We start from the raw sequence: 20,866 nt of genomic DNA, 5'->3' as shown, positions 1-20,866 counted from the left end.
TATAGTTGCCGCCTATCTGGCTAGCGAGTTAGGAGAAGAAGACAAACAGATATTTATGTAGATCCCTGAAGAAGTACTACTCAGGGAAGGGCTAAATAGAGACTAATAGACATGCAGAATCATTAAGAGCCTGTACAGACTTAAGCAATCTGCAAGGAAGTAGAGAGAGAAGCTTATAGGCGTCTTGAGAGCTAATAGATACAGCACGCTGAACAGAGATCCAAGCATACTGATATCCAGTGATCGAAGAACGATTATCAGTATATACATGGATGACCTGCTACTGGCGGCAGAGGATCCAGAAGCCATCCGCTAAATCAAAGCCCTTCTCCAGCAGAACTTCGATACAAAGGACCTGGGAGAAGCGAGGATGATTATAGGGATGAGGATCAGAAGAGACAGAGTTCGCTGACGGCTGTGGGTCGACCAGACTGTCTATCTGAGAGAGATTCTTGCCACAGAGGGCATGACAGACTGTAATGCTGTGGCTATACTGATAAAGCCTGGCACGTTTATAGCCTTAGACGAAGAAGAAGATATAGAAGAGACTAACATTCAGGCGTATTAGACGTTAATTAGAAAGTTGCTATATCTAGCGTGTGGCACAAGGCCAGATATCAGTTTCTATATTAGCTGTTTGAGCTAGTAATACGCAGATCCACGCATAGGGCACCTTAAGGCTGCAAGAAAAGTCTTATAATACAGCTACGCGCAAAAGTATCCGGCCAAAATAAATTTTGACATCACACCCTACCAAAAAGTTGACTTTTTAAAAAATTCATAGCAACTTCAGCTAGGCATTAACTATTAAATTTAGGCATTAACTATTAAATTTTAAATTTAATGTTAATTTAACTTTAATATATTAATCTTTCATTAATAGAAAGTTTAGTCCTAAAACTTATAGATCTTTAGCAAACCAACTAAGAAGTAGAGCACTCCAAAATTTTGTAAACTTTTGTATAAGACTCTATACAAATTTTTTTTCTTTTTTAGAAATTTGGACTTTAATCTTGTTCTATTTAATATCTAGACATTTTATAAGAAAACTTTATATTTATAAATGAATATGTTATTAATTTAAAGCTAACATTAATTTTAAAATTTAATAGTTGACGTTTAGCTAAAGTTGCTATAACTATTTTAAAAAGGCGACTTTTTGGTATGGTCCCACACAAATATGAGGTGTTACTGGATACTTTTGCACTAGTACTGTACCTCAAAGGGACAGCAGAGATAGGCCTTGAGTTCAGAGTTAACTACATTATACAGAGTACTTCTTAGAGGGAGCTATAGCTGAGATACGTAGATGCTAGCTTCGCAGGAGATCTAGATAACAGAAAGTTAACAACAGGTCAATTTTAAAAAGGCGACTTTTTGGTGTGGTCTCACACAAATATAAGGTGTTACCAGATACTTTTGTACTAGTACTGTAGTCTTAAATTATTATATAGTAGCTTAACATTAATAGTACCTCTTCTCTAAATAAAGAGAGTCTTACTACTTACCTTAACCTTACGCTTTCCTAATTTGTTAACTATAAGGTCTAATTCAAATACATTAATCTAGATAAAGAGAGAATACTAGTGTAGAATTTTTATTAATATTAGCTAAAGGGCCTATTATCTTAATAACAGTACAGGCCTAATAATTACTATTACTTTTATTAAAAGCTGCTTATTTAATAGATTAAGTCACATTATTATCCTTAGGCTTACTATTATTTAGGTAAGCCTGTATTAATTTTAAAAAGCGCACAGACTTAGATGCTTTATAACTGCTCCCTAGTAAGAGAGATTACTGTAAGGATTAATTTTAGTGAGACTAAGACCTATTTAATGCAGATCTTAATATAGACTTCCTTTTGTACTCCTTAAGAAGGCAAAGAATAAGCTCTTAGTTAAGGCAATCTGAAGAAGCATGTCTAACCTTATTATATTAATAACAGACGAGCTCCTTTCTGCTATTAGCTGATAAAGAAGAAGATAATAAATAATTTAATAAGCAATAATAAGGGCGGCAGCTACACTCAGGGCTTTTAGTGACCCATCAATAAGGAGAGCAGCTGCTGGATTTCAGAGAGGGACGCCTGTCAGCCCTAGAGTAATAGGCTTTTTCTTGTCTTCTGCTTAGTACAGAATTAAGCGCCTTCTCTATCTCCTTTAGCTGTGTAAGTCCTTCTTTGATTTCGACCTCTTAGGCCCGCAAAATACGACCTAAGGTCACGAGCTCTCTTAGCAGCACAGATACTAGACAGTTAAAGATGTACCTAGGCGTTATTATAACGCCTAGAGTTACATTATATTCTCTGACTTTTTGAGCCAGATTCTTTAGCTCAGTATAAGCTATATATACACTTTGCTTCTTAATCTTGTATCTATAAAATTTACTAATATAGTCCTAGGTTGTAGACTCTAAAGCCTTCTTATATTTGCGTTTTAGATGTTATATAAGAAGAGCTGCTTCTTAGTATTTATATATTATTTAATAATTATTATCTCTAAGTCTTTAAAAAATTAGTGCAGACATCCATAGATAGCAGAAGCAGTTTTAGCGTTACTTTTAATATTAATAACTATATAAAAAATTTATTAAGAGACAAATCTAATAATTATTTATAGCTGTTTAAATTATAAGTCTTAAAGAATAATACTACTAATATTGTTATCTAAATAGCACTACTGTCACGGCTGCCATGCTTGTCGGCCGCTAGCGCTAGGGCCGCCAGGTATTGATTGGCACTACGCGTTAGTAAGGGGCATGCTCGCTATATAGGAGCGACCCCAGTGCCATCCTCGTCGGCTCTGCAGTCTTAGGCTACCGTATCAACAATATATTTATCGTCGCCTGCTTCCAACGTGACACGTGACAACTACTGTTATTAACTTAGATAAGACTTATAGCTTACTATATTCTATTACAACTAAGCTATATACTTAGAACCTACTGAACTTCTCTATCGCCCTCTCCTTCGCCATTATAAGACAATTCAGACCCTCTCTGCCGTCTACAACTTCCTTAGCCTGATCCAACATCTTTCGTCATGGCCCTGTGCATCTTAGTCCTGCCGCGTGGTAGGTCCTCTCTCTTGTTTTTTTTTATTGGTTTCCTCAATTGACGCACTATGGCATCGCCACACCTTTCATTCCTTTACAGCTGGTCTGTGCTATCGCTGTTATAATAGATATATATTTATAAATAATATATTATATTCTTCTACTTATAGACTTTGTTAAGCAATACAGCTTTAGCTAGTACAGCTGTATAGCTAATAACCTCTTTGCAAGGCAGCATGAACTGCTGTAACTACTAAAAGGATTTGGCTATACATGTACAGCCAAATCCTAAAGCGGCTTAGCGCTACTCTGGCACGTTATGTGCCCTGATTTCCTGTGCCATGGCACAGGAAATCCTATTTAGGTAGTTACTATTTATTTAAAAAAAGTTACATCTAGTACTAGGGTATTGTCCTTTGTCAATTCTTGAGTTTATAGATGAAACCCCAATCTTAGTCCATCAGTAGTTTGACGCCACAATGGCTTGCCAAGTACAGTCCGGCTGCGGGTAAAGTACACCTCCTTATGTTATCTCCACAGCTCATCTATATACTCGGCTGCAGATAAAGAACACCTTTGTGTGATACCTCTAGCATCTCTACTTGACATCTGGGCTACAATCTCTCTTTATGATTCCAACACAAGAATCCATCCTGTCCACAAGATCAATCTCTCGCCCCTGTATGACACATGTTAATGTCTCCGAAAAGGTATCACCATTGTTGCAAAACCACTCCCCAAGTGAGTCAAGGTATCCTTCCACTTGCCACTTCTGAGAATGGTCGTATAGCCACAGGACTGCTTCTGGATCCAACTTCAACAAGTCCTCAATGATGTAGTAATGCGTTACAGGATCTCCCCAGCCCATGAAAACGTTCATATGGTGTCTATCTTGTCTATGAACCACATGTCCATCTCTCGAAGTGTGGAACAAATCTTGAGCTGCGGTAGTAAGAGGCCGCTTGACGGAACTCGTTTGGGGATATTCACCATCTCCATGACCAATCGCGCGGACTGCAGAATCACTGGGGCAAATCCTAGAGCCAATCAAAGCACGCAGGGTAGCTTGAAAATCGTCAATCTCAAAGAGCTCTTTGGTAGACCAATTGTGAAGAAGTTGTACTCTTTGGACCACGAGTTGAGGGATGCGACGCGAGGTGCGAGGATATGCCGGAGTGTGAAAAGCATGCGTATATAGCCAATATCGATAGATGGCGCGTCTCAGGCGGTATCGTTCGTCCCCAGACAAGGAACGACGATCAAAAAAATCAGAGTCCCATTTGCAGAGAGGATATATATCTTCCCATTTCTTCGCGACACGTCCGACCGCGATGATTTGCCGCAACAGAGAATGGGAACGAGGCGGATCTCGGATTGAATGTGCAGGCTGACTGTTGTTGAGTGTGAGGAGCTGAAAAGCATCGTGCAGAGGACCAAACTCGATCTCGGCGACTTTGTACAGTATCAACGTCTTTTGAGATGTGGACAGCATGCTATGGATCCTCCGACAGGACCGGAAGAGATTCACAAGATCGGTGATGGAGCTGCAATTTCGAAGGATTGTGAGTATGATTTCTGGAGCGAGGTCGTGGAAGGGCATTCTGGAACAAGTCAGCAGTTGCGGGTGCGCTCTGGAATAAGTCATACATGACGCTGGACTGCAAACTGAATAAGCGGAAACGTTGGACAGCCTGCTATCGGATGCCACAGTACTAGTATGACCTCAAATGAGGTCAGGCACAATCAAGGCTCAAATTTTCTGCACCCCTTCGCTGGGGCTATTAGTGCTGGTATCGACATGTCTCTCTCTGTACACTCTTCCACAGGCCCAATTCGGCCAAGTATCATCCTTCATCATTGCAGTGTTGCTCAGAGAAAGTACTCGTTGATTGTATGCGGCGGTTGGAGAGCAGGAAAATTTTAGGATGACAATGAAACAAGTTCTTGGCACGCTTGATCAGATAATGACTAGCCATGAATGCGGGTTATTTACAAGTAAGGTTGCTATGATTCTCTGGATGGGCAGCGCCAGAAGACACCCACTGCGAGTATACTGAATTTCACAGTGCTTCAACATTCAACGACATGACACACTTCGAAGAGTTAATGTCGCCGGTAGCTTTCCTTTCTTGCTCCGTGTTATATGTAATAGAAGTTGCCATTCAGTGCAGACGACCAGAAGTAACGTCGAAAGTATGAACAGTCCAAGGCCAGCAGTGAAGGTAGTGAGAATCGTGGTGGGGTTCGGGCATCTGTTTTAATCCAGTGTAGCCAGGATGTGGCATACATCTCGTCCACCACGTAGTACTCCACTTACCTTTTGTCCAGGAACTCATGTATCATAAAATAGTGCGACGTCCTGGCACGAAGGGACTCGTTAACCCTCGGTGAAGTGGTTAAGGAGCTGGCTCAGCGTGATAGAGTCATTGGTGTGGCATCCTCATGGCGCAGATGCATGATGGCTGGCAAGGCAGAGCCTCTATTCGATGAGCCATCATACCTCAATGCTATGACGCAGTAGGATGAGGGCAGCCAGGGCTCATACATAGCTGGTCGTGGGCGGTGGCAATGGGCATAACGGCTTGCTTTCGACAACTCGATTTTTATTTGAACAATACATGATTGTCCAGAGGGTTCTGCTTCCTTCGTCCTCGGGAATCAAGACCGAGCGCTCCTCGTTTGACCACTCTCTCCTTCTTGTCGTCGGTTCGTCTGATGTGCCTCCCTGCTTTTTTCAATCTGACCTCGCTTCTGACCTGATTCGGACTAACAAACTCCTTATTGTCATAGATAACTGGACCTCCAAAGCTTCCTTCCAGAATGACAATGGGTGTAAGCACGAATCTTGGACCAATTTCTACCAAGGAGACATCCGTGCTAGACCTGTCGCCACCTTCACTCTCCTTGCCTACTTCTCGAATCTCATATACTCGGATCCATATCTTGCCATCCAGACCAAAAACTCCTGTGATGCGATCGACAAACGGTTTCTTGCCCCTGACACCCCTTTGGGGAACGCAGAAGACGCCACGTAATATCTCCCGAACGAGCCCCTTGTGCTCTTGACCTCCACTAAACTCTGCGTCCTCAAAGCTCTTGTCAAAAACTACCACACCACGTCCACCCTTCAGACAGTTGCCACCAAACCCTAGCTCTCCCATTGTATGGACGTTGCTGACACTAAACTTGACCGTAGGACCATTGGGCGCTTTTGCTAGCCAGAGATAAAGGTCCTGGCCGTGCTTGCGAGCTTCAAGGAAGAAAATGTAATTGCATGAGTGGAGTTCGGCCAGAGCGTTGAGCGCAGAGTTGTAGTTGTTTGATGACTTCGTGTCGAGCTTTGTGTCTTTGTAGGTATGGGGAAGAAGTGAATTGAGGTCGGCAAGGAGGTGGCGGTGGCTAAGGATAGAGATCAGCGACGGCCCGCAGCAGGAACGAAGGAGAAGCGTGGTTCTTACCGATGAGACACTCCGCGAGATGTAAGCATCAGGATCCGAGATTTTATGGCGAGTGGTACAGGGGGAGAGTTTATGGTCGGGGATTCGGACGAACGACCAATGGTTGCACTGCTGGCGTCGGAGGTGGTTGATTCCTTGTCAGAATGAGCTGGAAGATCTTCCCTGCTCCCTAACAATTTATATGCTGCCGACATTCTGCAAGCTGCTTAATAAATGCAGGTTCATTTGGCGACTGAAGCCAATGTGTCTGCGGATATGCTCAGTTGTGTATTTGTGCGACTGCCTTTGGTGCAGGGACTTTTTTTCACCGAGGATTAGCCGAGTTGGAGTGCACTGACATCATACGAGCCTTTGCCCTCGATACTCTGACTTCGGAGAGTCTAATTGTGGACATGATCTTCACTTCCCGAGATAACTCTGTACTAATCAACTACCTTACATGTCAATTATGGTTATCTCTATGTATCAACCATGGTTCCTGGAGAAGGAGGTACTGTACTTCTACTGTGTAACGGTACGAGAACTGAATCTCGTACACTTCCATATTGCCTTGTCCAGCATCCCACAAATCTATGGGATTGTATCTGGATGATTGCATCCATGGCCTGACTTTTACCAGAAGCAGCTCCTCATACTGGCAAACCATGCATCTGTTGGTTTTCATGGCTGAAGTAGTCTGTTCTGCAGTTCGCGGCCAGATACTCGATGCGTTTGGACATCTTTGGTATTTCGTTTTGGTGTTGGCCTGGTCTTTTTTAAGTCTACCGTCGAGCAGGGAGCTTCTGTATGATTCAATTCCGCTACTTTGCTACGAGAAATATGTTACCGAGGTACGACCGTGGAGGCTCAATGCCATGGTTGCAACTTGTACAAATAGTCCAGCGCCTCCACGAATTCTCAGCCTGCGGACATGAAGCGGTATAGTAAAGGACTCCGTAGGTCATGTAGCTGATCATGTCAGTTGATTAGCGTCGTCAAGCCGCAGAAATGTACCACTGACATTTGCCACATCCCCCCCTTGGGCTCAATCCTAGCGACAGCAACTACTGTGTGATTTATCTGATCTTCGTGTTTCTAGTACCTGCGTTCCCCAAAACTACATTTTGGCTCAAAACATGGAGGCGGTGAAGGCATGTAAGAAGGGGGATCGCGCTGTGTCAGGAGGCCGTCATGGTAAAGAACTGGGTCCACAAGTGACTCTTCTCATCAATCATCGCCATGAGTATACCATTGTCCAACATTGTACATCGCTCGACGAATCTTGCACCAAGACCCGCCGTGTGAAAGCGTACAGCTCCTTGGTCACAATTTTCCTGCTTCACATCGTTTCGGTTCACGAAGCGATGTTGGTGTAGCTAGAAAATCTGTCGCGACGGAGTAATAGATGTCATGGCAGGTATGCTTACTCGAGGCATCAAATGGCAGGCATAATCGATATCTCAAGGGTCTGGGTTGTCGTAGCTGCAAGGACGATTTCTGAACATTCTGCCTCACAGTAGCTTATCGGTAGTTGACATATAACGACATATCACCACCTCGCTGTGCCGAGTGCCAGTTGGACTTAGAAGAGACTTTTGCCATCTGGCTGGCCGTTTCTTTTGCTGAACTCCATGTATCGCCGTAGCATAAGCCGGACTATCCAGCTTTTCTTGTCTTCGCAAACAACCTGTATGAATGGTTCTTCGGATTGTATTAACCATAATTGATCCGGCAGCGCTCTTGAGATTCAGAACTTACGTTTGTGCTGGCCTAGGGGTCAAACCTCGCCATCATTTCCCCAGACCTAAATGGCATGCTCACTTCCTAGGCAACTCCACTAAAATGTAGCGCTTCCACTTCCTACTTTTCGCCGGTGACGTCTACTTCATGTGTCGACCACCATCCCCTTCTCGCCCATAAGCTCACATCCCTGACGTATAATTCCGACCATTCCACCAGTTTGAATATTCTCAGATCCTCCACCGGATAGTCGAAACTCGATTTCTGCAAGCCCCTCCAGCCATATTATCCTGGTTTGAGGGCTGACTTCCAATGTTTGTAATTCTTCTGCAAGAGACGTCAGAATATCAGCAAGTGCTAGACCTCGATTTGATTTTAGCGTATTTATGGTCGTCACACAAGACATGACGTCCGGCGTGCTCAGTAGAGTGTTCATGATCAATCGAGTGTCGGCTGGATGAGGAGCTGCAATGCAATTGTAGATTGTGGCACCGGTGATCATCTCATACTTGATATCCTCTGCTTCCGGTTTTGGCGCGTTCCTTACAGGAAGTGGTCTGCTTCCAGCATGACAAGCCTGAAGGACATTGAGCGCCCGTCGCATATCGCCCTTGCTCAGCTTCACTAGACTATCGACCGCTTCTGCATCGATGTTGATGTTTTCATTCTCGATCACATGGTTGACCAGTCCTCGAATGTCCGCTTCCTTCAAAGGCGAAAATCTGAACCTGGTGCATCTTGATAGCAACGCAGGCGAGAGCTTATGAGTATAGTTCGCGATGATACAGAAGCGAGTATTGGCTGTATATTTCTCCATTATTCGTCTTAGGGCCATCTGTGCTGCTGAAGTCATAGCGTCTGCTTCGTCGAGAACGATGAGCTTGAATGCTCCTAAGCCGCCAGATGAAGTTGAGGCGCCAACTCCGCCAGTGAATATCTGTTTGGTGGACGCAAAGGTCTTGATCTGTTCTCGGACAACATCGATACCTCTATCGTCCGACGCATTCATTTCTAAGACCATTTGGCGCATATTCTTCGGTCCATATATCTTTCGGGCAAGAGCCAGAATGGTGGACGTCTTGCCGGTGCCAGGTGGTCCATACAGAAGGAGATGGGGTAGTCGCTGAGTGTAAAGTTAGTCGCTGCCTTTGGTAACGAGGAGAGATTTTCGGACGTTATGTTCAACGAATCTATTGATGGTAGCAAGGATGTCTTGGTGGCCAGAAACATCGTCAAGAGTATTTGGACGGTACTTCTCCACCCTGCTTTGGCGTCAACCGTGGTCAGAGACAAGTAAAAACCACGTACCATGGCAGGTTGTCCTCTGCCTCAATTGGCAGATCTGCTACAATTCGCTTTCCTTTGATCGCAGTATTCTCGAAGCTGAATTGGATTGACTCTTTTGGTGCTAGGCCATCAATCTCCATACCATCTTCGAAATCAGACATGTTGAAGTTTGAGATAAGATTGAGATGGTGAGACCGAACAAACAGCTTGAATGGTGTCTTAACACAGAGTACTTGTATTCAGAACGCGCTCTCAGGACGCGTAAAGTGCCAAGAGGACGAAGACTTGGCTGGTTAGTCACCAACTTCTCAACTACATTGGGATGAGATCTCTCTAAAATAATGGAGTACTTCGCGGAGGGCACGGCCTTGACTCGACCAACGACAAGCAAACCGAACATCATCGGGACTGATCTCTTGGCTCAGAAAGCCCGCAATGCCTGTATGTCATGACATGATGAGCTTGAGATGTATTGGGAACCTAACCCACCCCAGGCCTACCATTCAATCTTTCTGGGCGATACCGGAGTTCAGTTAATCGGTATACCTCGAATCTTCTCCCTACCAAGTGCCTACTAATGGTTATGTGTTAGGAAATTTCCCTCTCCTGCCTCTCCGAACGAAAACAAGGGGACCTGCCTACGCCCTGCCTCCGCTTCCACCATCTGTGTCCCCATCAGATGTTGATCCAGACTCGGAATCATACGACATTCTTGACGAAACGCTCTCACTCTTCCGCGCTAACACTTTCTTCCGCAATTTCGAAATCAATGGACCCGCTGATCGATTGCTGATTTATGGTATCCTCTTCCTCTCGGAATGTCTCAACAAGGTGAAATCGAATATGGATCAGCGAAGTGCAGAAAAGGCATTGATCAACGGGGCATTGGAACAGTTCGCAATACCGGGTGACGCCAATTTTCCGTTAAATCAAGCCTTCGAGGCACCGAGTGATAGGCAGCAGGCAGAACAGCTAAGAGGATATTTAAGCCAGGTCAGGCAGGAGTTGGCAATGAGGCTAAATCAGAGGTTGTATGAGGGTGGGGCCGGACCAAGTAAGGTATGTGATGCTTCGCCATCAACACTTTCCATTGTCCCGTCGCTGACGGCAGTCGCTCCACAGTGGTGGCTTAGTTTTAAGAAAAGGGAGTTCATGGGTCGGAAATTATGATGTGGTGAAGTTTGGTGGCCACAAATAAGATGTCCCATGCTGCTGGAACCTGTTTGTTCGTGGAATAAAGTCAACCTGAGGTTCAACCGCCATGATCCCTGCCTGATGGTTGAAAGCCTTTCCCTCCGACATACATGAAAACATGGACTCGGTCAAAAGACAGGCGCACATTCGTTACCATATGACTGTGCTTGGACTTTTCCCTATCATCGATTTCGAAGGAGGTTAGGTTTTCCGAAGTACACTATCTCAGGTCTATTGCCGTACCAGTTGTACTGCGTCAACAGCTACAACGTAGCTACAAGTGCTTACTCCTGACCGCCCGTTCGGCTGATGAGGTCACGACTGGAAGATCCTGGAGAAGGTTTTAGCTGCGTCCTCTTCACTTTACGACTCACAGCTAAGCAGCAACCTTGCTGGAGCTCAAACGACTTACAGAAGATTCAGCTTGAGAATTGGTTTAATCTTGCATCATGTTGCTATACACAGGGCATGACTTGTGTTCCTGGTTTGATGGCCTTTTTTCCCCAGTCCTGACATCCGTCCGTCGAGCTCTCTCTTTGATCCTCTTCGTCTTTTTTCATCGTAGGCAGGCTGTACATTTGAGGTTCACCATCTTTCTCAGCTTGTCGTCTCATTTGCTAATCTCCCTAGCTTTTGAGTTTCATCTATTTGCAAAGGTATCAATTCGCCAATAGGCTCGTCACATTCCTCGTCCCTTAACTATTGCTATTGAACGTACGTTTGCTTCTTGAACAAATGCATTGTGAGATGACCTATGCTTAGGCATGCTCGATCATCAATCCGGGAAAGGCTTGAATTTCTTGGAGTATAATCTCTCAGCTCGACTGCTGCATGAATCAGACAGCTTCAACCGCCAGAATTTACCGAAAGGAGCTTGCTACTGCCTCCAACATATTGTCCCTCTCGCAGTAGCAGCTGGATATACCCCACCTTGCAGCTCCAAAGCTGCCTCTGGCGTCCTGCTGGATGGAACAACGGCGAATTACGGCCTAATTGAACTTCTTTTCTTGAAGCAGTGACATGCGCTGGCTCTTGTGCCGGAGACGAAACCGACGCTGACGATAGACAGCGTACATGAGAAATGCACTAGCGGGAAGAAGAAGAACGAGAACGTTTTCTTTACATTATAAGGTTAATATTGATCCAGATGCTTGGTGGAGTTGACACCTACTCGAGAGCAACTGAACCAAACCCGTTGAGACATCTACAACATCTATGATGAACATGCCGAAGAGTGAGATGAGTGACTGGAAAGCGAAAAGAACGATCTGGGTGACGAAGGTGAAGACTGAAAGATTGCCGAGAATGCATTGGAGATCGCTTGGAAGGATGTCATGGTGCAGGTATTCTTCTCCCTCAAATATCGATGGCAGTCTATGGGAGTGCTTGTCGAGCTCCAGGGTTCGAATTTGATATTTGATCCAACGCACATGAGTAATGGCAATGAGAATGACGCATGCAGCAATCACGGAACCCCTATGTCCATGTCATGCCACATTCCATTGTTTACACTTCAGGCAAGATGCCGCAAGCAGTTCGATATCAAATGACGCCACTACAATCACAATGATGCCGTCACCATAGTCATTGGGCAAGATTGTGTGTAATATGGGTTGCCATGGCTGAATTGATTGTCTTGTAACTCTGAATTAGTTAGAGGGGACATAAGCTATCTGATGTAGTTTATGGTTACGGAGTAGCTTCGAATTAAATACAGTGGCCCGTCATCAATTGGCCCTTCATTCAACAATATCTGCGATCGAAATATGTATGCGAGAGTAGGACTATGACTCTGTCTTTTGAGGCTGAGAACCACCCGCTGCAGGGTCTGATGGACCACGTAGCGGCTGATGTGCTCAACGTGCCAACGCGGTGTAGTGCCGAAGCACCCTGGAGCGCTTGTTTCTGCCTAAATAACTAACGTACAGAACCACTTGGCGGGCCAATTTGCACACACTTTACGCAGTAATTCTATCACTCAAATGGGCCAACATCCACATCCAATTAGGGAAATAATGAAGCTGGCGATACTTCCTATTCGAGTCTATCTGATAGAATTCTGATGCGCAGCGAATTCTCCGAACGGTGCGTAATTTGCACTCTAGAAGGCGCCCTGCCCTCTTTGGCAGCTCTAACCTCCTTAAGGTTCCACGAACGCTGCACCTCTCTTTTAGCATGCGTTTTGAGCGCTTTTTGACCTCTTGCTGATGAGATTGCTTGCATAAATTGTTGAGCTCATTTAAAGCAATTGTGCGCCGGCGTGCTCTTGAATAGCTGCGTGGCTGAGCTTGCGTACAGAGCGTCGAGTTCAAGGAGTAACTTTTGCCTTAATTTGCGCTTGAAGCTCTCGAATTTTATTCAGCTTCTTCGGAATGCTATAGAGATGGTTAGGACCCTCTTGAATAGGCGCAGAGTGATACTCAGGCGTTGTGCGGCCAAAATTTTGAATTTCAGTGTTGAAGTTTTCATTCTGTGGTGTTGTCTATACATCTATTTAGGTTTTCTAGTAACTACCTAATAGGGATTTCCTGTGCCAAGGCACAGGAAATCAGGACACCTGATATGTCAGAGTAGCGCTAAGCCGCTTTGGGAGGTTGGCTGTACATGTACAGCCAACTTCTCTTGGCAGTTGCGGCAGCTTGTGCTGCCCTGCAAGGAGGTTGCTGACCATACGGCCGTACCAGCGTTAAGCTGTATTACTCGACATTCAGGATCATCCAGCAGTTTTTGCTTATTAATTGGCCAAATGCCAGCTCTTCTCCATCCTGTGCGAATATTTCGCTCAGTAAACGCTTCTTGACGAGCTCGTACGTAAAGTACAGTCAAAATACTTTGATTGAGTGCTGCTATATCGTTTGGAGTGTATTCTTCAACTGCGCGGCTGTACGCACTTGAAAGAGGCGAAAATGGACCTATATCGAGAGGTTGAAGTTTGTGGGTAGCGTGCGCAGGTAGATAGAGAGGGTGGATGTTGTTTTCAAGGCAGTATTACTGAAATTCGCCAGTTCTATGACTTTTTTGGCTATCAAGTATTAGGATGATATGCTTGCCTTGTTTTAACGCAATTAGGACGAATATCCGCCGCAGCTAATTAACAGCTAGCTCTTCGTCAGTCTATTCTTTAGGAGAAAAGACCTATATAATGTTAGAGAGCTCCTTATGCTCTAGAAACATATGATGTTTAGGATTCTTGCTAACGAAGATAAGATAAGGCTTAATAGCTCTTTCTGTATTTATACACTTAATAATAGAGACCTATTAAGTGTTATCTGACGCTAGAGCAACTAGGCGACCTATTGCAGGATCAAAAATAATGTATTTTGACACTGTTTGCCCTATCTGAAACCCTGTTTCATTTATATTGTAGATATCTTGTGGCTTAACTGCGTATTGGCTGCGGAGCTGCTCGAATTCAGCGAAAAAGCGTTTAATAACGCTAGAATCAAGGGCCATAAGTCGTTTGATATCCATTGGTTGATTTTGCTGCGTTTTAAGCTCTGGATGGCGAGCTATTAAACGTTCCACGTAGTGCTTGCCTAATTGAATCTTATCCCCCTTGCTATGGAGCAATTTAGTGACTATTCGTTGAATTTGAGCATAATTAGGGCATAGATGCTGCCTCTGTAGGTCTCTGAAGTATTGGATAAGCACTTTTTCTTCCTGTTTCGAAAGGCGATGAGAAATGAGATCAGTTTCAGCTCGAGAGGGTCGTCCAGCGCGTCGATAGGCCACTGTTGATTTCGGCACGCTGTGGTAGCTCGCATCCTTGCGTATAGAGTCAAATAGGCCTATATCAACGTCATTTGAGGCCTGCTGAACAGAATGCTCCTTCTCCGAGTCCATTTAGAGCTATATTGGTGGAGATATAGCTGTTCGAAATATGAGGATGCCTGCGCGTTGGTGTGCAGAAATTGGCCCGCCAATTGGGGTGGCCCGCCAAGTGGTTCTGTACTTTAGTAAATAGCCATACAACTCCCTTGATACCCACTTGTAGACCTACCCATTCTAATCCGAGTCATGCGCACGATTGACCCTTTGATGCAAGTACCTTTGAAATCCTTTTCCTCATCAATGCATCCTACAATTCAACCAAATCAATATGTCGCTCTACGTCTTCCATCTGATCAATTGAAAGTGCAACAGATAGTACAGAACAAGTATGTTTGTTAGCTTCTGTGAGCTTTAATCCTTCATGCGTTTTCGAGCATCACTCATGCTCCGTACAGCATTATATCCCTTGGAAAATATGGCGCCTTTCACGCAGACCAGATTTTGGGAAGGCCATTCCATCTTACGTTCGAAATCATCAACGGAGAAGAACTACGTATCGTCCCCGCTGCGGAGCTACATGCACATGCATTGATCCAGCAAATGGAAACTCCGTCGGCTTCTCCCGGAGATGAAGGAGATATCGAACACCAGCGGGATGGCCTCCTGGACGACAACCACACAAATCAGATCATCATAGATGATCCAACGAGTCAGCGGCTGACAGTGGCGGAGATTGAAGCTCTCAAGTCAGATGGAAGTGGAAACAGCAAAGACGTCTTTGCCAAAGTAATTGGTGCACATTCCACGAGTGAGGAAAGGACGGCCTTTTCATTGGCCAAATATACCCTGAGGAAGAACAGAAAGTACCTGAGAAGATTCTGTGTGCTTCCATTGGACGTGCCTACTCTCACCGATTGGCTGATGAATGAGCGCGATTTCGGAAAGGTCATGGAATTGCGGAACGATGTGCTAGGCCTCATTGGATGTTGGGCAAACATATACCATGCTGACGGCTCGCATTCGGAAATACGACCGTCGGGTCGATACCTACTGGTGGACGACACGGGCGGTCTACTGGTCGCGGCGATGGCTGAAAGGATGGGTATTCTATACGCAGAAGGGGACAATAATGACACTGCGGAAAGCAACCACCCTTACACTGAGGACCAAGGTTCCGAGTCTCCTGACCACTCTCGCAGAGGGGATCGCGATATTCCATCCATGTCTGCTATTTCAAATACGATTACCTTGCTTCATTCCAACTCCCAACCGAACCTGGCTTTGTTGAAATACTTCGACTACGACGTAAATACTCCTTCACCCAAGCATCCTCTCTTCACACACCTCAAAACTCTATCATGGCTACAGCTGCTCTCGCCAAGTGAAGATCCTGCTTACACTGAGCCTGATACCGCCACACCCGAGACACTGGCAACTTGGAAGAGCAGCAAAAGAAGTGCCTACTACCGCAAACGTCGTCGATGGATGCGCATCAAGTCTGTTGTCGACAGCACACGCCAAGGTGGCTTCCATGGACTGATTCTTGCCACACTCACATCTCCAGGCTCTATACTCAACCACGCCGTGCCACTACTAGCCGGTGCTGCGCAAGTTGTTGTCTACTCACCTTACCTCGAGCCACTAGCCGAGCTGGCCGATCTTTACTCCACCGCCAGACGAACGGCGTTCCTCAACACGCCGGAAGAGCAGAGAGTAGTCCCTAGCACGGACTTTCCCGTTGATCCAACGCTGTTACTTGCTCCCTCAGTGCAAACAGCGAGGCTAAGAAGGTGGCAGGTCTTACCAGGAAGGACGCATCCCCTGATGATGGGGAAAGGAGGTGCGGAGGGATATATCTTTGTGGCAACACGAGTATTGCCAGCACAAGAAAAGGTGACCGCTAGGGGTAGGGTTGGAGGGAAGCGACGGAAGGTAGAGAACCTGGCAGATCCACTGGATGTGGTGGGTGCAGCAATAGAGGCGCAAGCGTATAGTGAAGAGACTCGCCCTTCAGTCAACCTGGCTTGATAGACTCAATGGTATATTCTGATGTCTCCACACTGCATGATCTCAACTGCTTAACCCATCTGTCCTTTGCGAGCCTTGGCTTGACCGGCGTACCTCCCAACTCTTGCTTTCTCCGGCAGATCCTCACTCTGGGAGGCTCCGTACCCTTCGAATCCAGCAATGACCATCCGAGTGTTTCTGCTTGGCGGGACTGTTATGATGTTGGGTAGCAACAGACAAGATCACAGAGCCATGAGCAAAACTTGCTCCACCATCATATAAAAGAATTTCATGAGCTGCGGAGGACTGGTTGCATAGTCGTATCATAATAGCGTTCCCATGAAGCAATCTCACAGAGTCATAGCTCTCAGACTGAGTGGCCGAGTCAGCAAGAAACAATGGCTCGACATCATCCCTCCACTGCAGTCAATGAAGTGCGGTAATGCGAGGCTTGTCGATTGGTATTGCCATGCAAGTCGCCCGTCAAGCTCAACGAGATGGCATGAAAAACGAACTACTTATATTTCGTCCGACAATTAGTTTCCAGATTAGTACAGTACCCACTGAAGTGTCAGGTTAGCCTCGCGTTTGACCGAGATCCAAAGATCCTAACTAGGGGAAACAGTGGAATTCATTGTTCCGTTTTGGCGTACCTGTTGGGCCTTCGGGCCAAAACAAGGGGTTGTTGTCCTTGCAATTATGCCCCGTGTCTTTGTTCGATCTACATGACCTCTGAATAAAGTTTGGTTATGAAGCACCAAAACCCTCGAGATGCGTAGCTGGAAACATGCGCCCGAATACCTTTGTTAGACAAGCTTGAAGCATTATATGTCGTAGACTCTGTAGTAAAATGGTACCTGTAGTACGGCAGGCCAGGCAAGGAATCTGGATTCAAGTATATCTCTCCGATGATATCATGATAATAATCTATGGTTCTGGAACTGCAAACATGGATCCGTTCCTCGATTGTCTTCGGTCCTCCTCGAGCCTCCTCGAGCTCTCAACCACAACGGCAAGCCTCTCCTTCTCGAACTGCAAACATGGATCCGTTCATCGATTTCCTTCGGTCCTCCTCGAGCTCTTAACCGCCGCAGCAGGCTTGTCCTCCGCGATCGCAACAAAGATATCCCCTCCTCGACACACTGCCGGGTTCCTTCTTGACAGCAACAACAAGCCAATCCTTCTACATTGTCCTTGAAACCTAGTGGACCTTCTTTTGAAAGTAACCCACACCAAGATTGTGCAGCTGCCGAGGATGTGCTCCGGATCTATACGAAGAGTCCGGCTGGCCGAAGGTGGGAAGGGGATCTCGTTCATATGTCACTAGGTTCTCTTGCGTGGCGGGCTGCCGTTGCTCTTTCTGTATTATGGCAATTGAAGCCGCCCAAGAACTGCAAGGGGGAGGTCGTTTACATGACGGCCACAAATTGGCGGCCAGGTCCCGATGTCAGTTTTCTCGTTGTCCCTGCCGCATTAGATGTTCGAACAGCCAAAAATGCCGAGTCTGCAGCAGAATTCAATGAAGGCATTGCCAGCACGAGTTTCATCACCTCAAAACATTTCACTTCATTGTTAGCATCAGCACGACATCTGATACTTAGCTGTGGCATCTGGAGTAGAATGGGCTATTGCTGCCAAGTCAACATCCCGCATAGATTTTCCGTACCTACAGGCTCCCATTGATGTATAGCACTTGTCATTTACTTATGTTGGCGCCGAGATGTGACTAGGTCCGACGCTCAGTGGTTGCCAACGGTGAGGGAAGTGTCACACAATCGTGGCTGGTATAATTACTGCAACCTGGAATCTGGTGCATCGATAAGTATCTAGGAATCAGAAATGATGAACAGCAATGCTGCACGGATTTGAAGTCGTTTGAACGGCGTACTACGTACGTAGTAGAAGCATGCTCTGGGTTTTTTGCACTCAGCCACCATCTGACGCCATACTGCTAGCCTGTTACTTACAACGTACAACAGTATCGACCTTGACTCAACCTGGCTTTAGTATTTACTCGGAAACTTAGCTTAGATACTGAAATTGCTTGGTATGAGTGTTGGGTTGGAAGAACATTGTTGATGGAGCAAGAAGTACGCACATCACTCAAACGTCATGTGTTATATGCGAATTCTACAAGAGGAGTTTGTGACTGACTCAAACTACCAGTTTGGTGAGATCAGGAACAGGAACTCTGGATCTCAAAGCTGCACCAGTAAATGAACCTGCACAAGCACAATCATTAGCTGAATGGCCAGGAGTTGTCAAACATGAGTGCGTCCACAAATATGAAACTGCAAAAGCGGCGCTCTCGGCATTACAATCAGCTCCATCCAGCACATGAAGATCGCTCTACAACATCGATCATCACATCGACTGGCTCAAGCAGCGCTGACACTACTCCAATGTGATGCATCTCGTGTACAGGCAGCGGTATCAGCACTGATGCTAACAGTACGCAGCTGCAACCCCAGAGGTCCCGGCATCATCAGCCTCTAAACGTAGTGTTTGGCCATCTGGAGCTCCATCATTTCCACAACTTGGGTATCCACCACCACAGATGAGACAAGCAGGGCAGGGTCTACCACGAGTCACCACGAATTTCTTGGTGGTTTGGAAGGTCAACTAACGCGTTCGATTGTCCTCTTGCTGGCCGACATCCAAGGCGAAATCGGCTCTCAAGCTAGGGGCAAGACACTTCAGGATCTAGCAGACGACCTGCTTGTCATGCCTTCCGGAGAAGCTGTCTCATACTGGCGACGCATCGAGTCCAGGTTCAAGCCAGGGTTTCGCTGCGGAAGCTGCTCCCTTGCCCCTCGAGACATTCGGACAGCTTCCGGCCACCCTCGCAAGTGCTACAAAGTAGACCATGCTGAGTAGAGCTGTTACTAATCTTGAGCTGGGTACTCTACCACTCGGGCGTCAGCTTAGGGCAAGAACTCTCCAAAACCCTAGCATCAAAATTTCGAGCAGACTCCTCAGCTTAAACTGCCATCCTAACAGACTCTCATTCTGCAGTATCATAGTCGGGATTTAGTGCCGACCAATGGTTCCGAGTAGTCAGACCAACCAGGCTCTACAAGGCGAGAATGCACGTGGCACCATAAAAAACGCTCCAGGGACCGTCCGTACTTCACCAGTCAGCAACAAAACTGGTGTTACTCAAAAACATCTCCAATTGGAAATGGAAGTGGCCCATCGCTACAAATGGAAGCCACCAAATCTTGATACCTTACCATCCAACTTAAGGAGGGAGCGATATAGTCTATAGGATCAGCTAGCCCGGACTCAAGCTTTGGCCTTCTTTGCCCAGCAAATGCCTACAGAACAGATTAATGACAAGATAGGCGTTTTACTAAGCACGGCTACTCGTTAGAGGAAAAAGGAGTCGCCTCTTTCCCATTCTAAAAGCAAAATTACACGGACTCAGGAGACTCGCCCCCGAGCTCTGGCTTACCTCACTCAGCAAGTGTTTATGCGGAGATCACTGAGAAGACCGGTATACAAACTCCACAATCCATCGATGGAATGGGAAGACCTCGCTGCCTCGACTTGTTCTACACAACAAAGGAATTGAATGACCGTGCTTCCTGTTAGGCCTAGAGATAATTACGGCCTCCAATACAGCAATTTGGAAAAACATGACAAGTGCGTGTGGCAAGACGATTCCTGACTTCAAGAAGCGAGGTTGAACACGTGGTAAAATGATTCCGAAACGCAAAAGACGGACACAGGTAGACGCACCCGGTAATCACGTGGTTGATGGTTGGTAGATCTCCGTGGTATTTCTGTATTGCTCTGAGCGAACGATAATAAGCGGTCATGTCTGACTGATGTTGTGTCGATAACTAACGCCCAACACCACAAAGCGGGCCACCCCACAAAGCGGGCCAATTTCGGGTCACCCACAAAAAACCACCCTCAAATTTCTAACGCTTATTACTCCACCAATTTACGTCCAAATGGCCTCAAACCAAGAGCAATTGATTCAGCAGGCGTTAAATGACCTAGATATAGGTGCTGAGAAGTCAATTCGCAAGGTAGCTGCCAAATACAGGGTTTCAAAAACGACTGTGGCTTACCGACGCAGAGGTCGCAACCCACGTACGCAAGCCAATCGCAGGACTCAACGCCTATCTTTAGAAGAAGAAAAAACTCTAATTCAGTGGATTCGAGATCTACAGCGGCAGAATCTATGCCCAAATTACCCTAGAATTCGCTCTTTTGTGTACGAAATCCTGCGAAATCGAGGCGATTCGCGGCCCCTGGGCAAGAACTATGTATCTCGCTTCATTTCTCGCCATTCAGAGCTTCGAACAAGCAGATCTCGAGCTATGGATATTAAGCGCCTCTCTGCGCTTGATCCTACGGTTATAG

General features: G+C 45.9%; 5 protein-coding genes across 5 annotated transcripts; 2 read left to right on the top strand and 3 right to left on the bottom strand.

The window, feature by feature from the left end:
• Positions 1 to 3,654: 3,654 nt before the first annotated feature.
• Positions 3,655 to 4,656, bottom strand: EPUS_09077 (uncharacterized protein; the record flags this gene model as incomplete). Its single annotated transcript, XM_007806911.1, has 1 exon — positions 3,655 to 4,656. One exon carries the CDS (start codon positions 4,654 to 4,656, stop codon positions 3,655 to 3,657), a length of 1,002 nt encoding a protein of 333 aa, XP_007805102.1.
• A 1,003-nt stretch (positions 4,657 to 5,659) lies between these two features.
• Positions 5,660 to 6,708, bottom strand: EPUS_09076 (uncharacterized protein; the record flags this gene model as incomplete). The annotated part of the gene is made up of 2 exons (XM_007806910.1): positions 5,660 to 6,455; positions 6,515 to 6,708. The coding sequence occupies 2 exons, from the start codon at positions 6,706 to 6,708 to the stop codon at positions 5,660 to 5,662; spliced, it is 990 nt and encodes a 329-aa protein (XP_007805101.1).
• A 1,670-nt stretch (positions 6,709 to 8,378) lies between these two features.
• EPUS_09075 (Replication factor C subunit 3) lies at positions 8,379 to 9,681 on the bottom strand (the record flags this gene model as incomplete). The annotated part of the gene is made up of 3 exons (XM_007806909.1): positions 8,379 to 9,356; positions 9,408 to 9,495; positions 9,542 to 9,681. The coding sequence occupies 3 exons, from the start codon at positions 9,679 to 9,681 to the stop codon at positions 8,379 to 8,381; spliced, it is 1,206 nt and encodes a 401-aa protein (XP_007805100.1).
• A 274-nt stretch (positions 9,682 to 9,955) lies between these two features.
• On the top strand, positions 9,956 to 10,690 carry EPUS_09074 (uncharacterized protein; the record flags this gene model as incomplete). The annotated part of the gene is made up of 4 exons (XM_007806908.1): positions 9,956 to 9,961; positions 10,015 to 10,060; positions 10,113 to 10,579; positions 10,643 to 10,690. 4 exons carry the CDS (start codon positions 9,956 to 9,958, stop codon positions 10,688 to 10,690), a joined length of 567 nt encoding a protein of 188 aa, XP_007805099.1.
• Positions 10,691 to 14,731: 4,041 nt separating this feature from the next.
• On the top strand, positions 14,732 to 16,513 carry EPUS_09073 (uncharacterized protein; the record flags this gene model as incomplete). The annotated part of the gene is made up of 2 exons (XM_007806907.1): positions 14,732 to 14,871; positions 14,941 to 16,513. 2 exons carry the CDS (start codon positions 14,732 to 14,734, stop codon positions 16,511 to 16,513), a joined length of 1,713 nt encoding a protein of 570 aa, XP_007805098.1.
• Positions 16,514 to 20,866: the final 4,353 nt, after the last annotated feature.

The sequence above is a fragment of the Endocarpon pusillum genome (assembly GCF_000464535.1).
Source record: "Endocarpon pusillum Z07020 unplaced genomic scaffold scaffold6365, whole genome shotgun sequence".
Taxonomy (NCBI): Eukaryota; Fungi; Ascomycota; class Eurotiomycetes; order Verrucariales; family Verrucariaceae; genus Endocarpon; species Endocarpon pusillum.
This window is presented reverse-complemented; position numbering and strand designations above follow the sequence as displayed.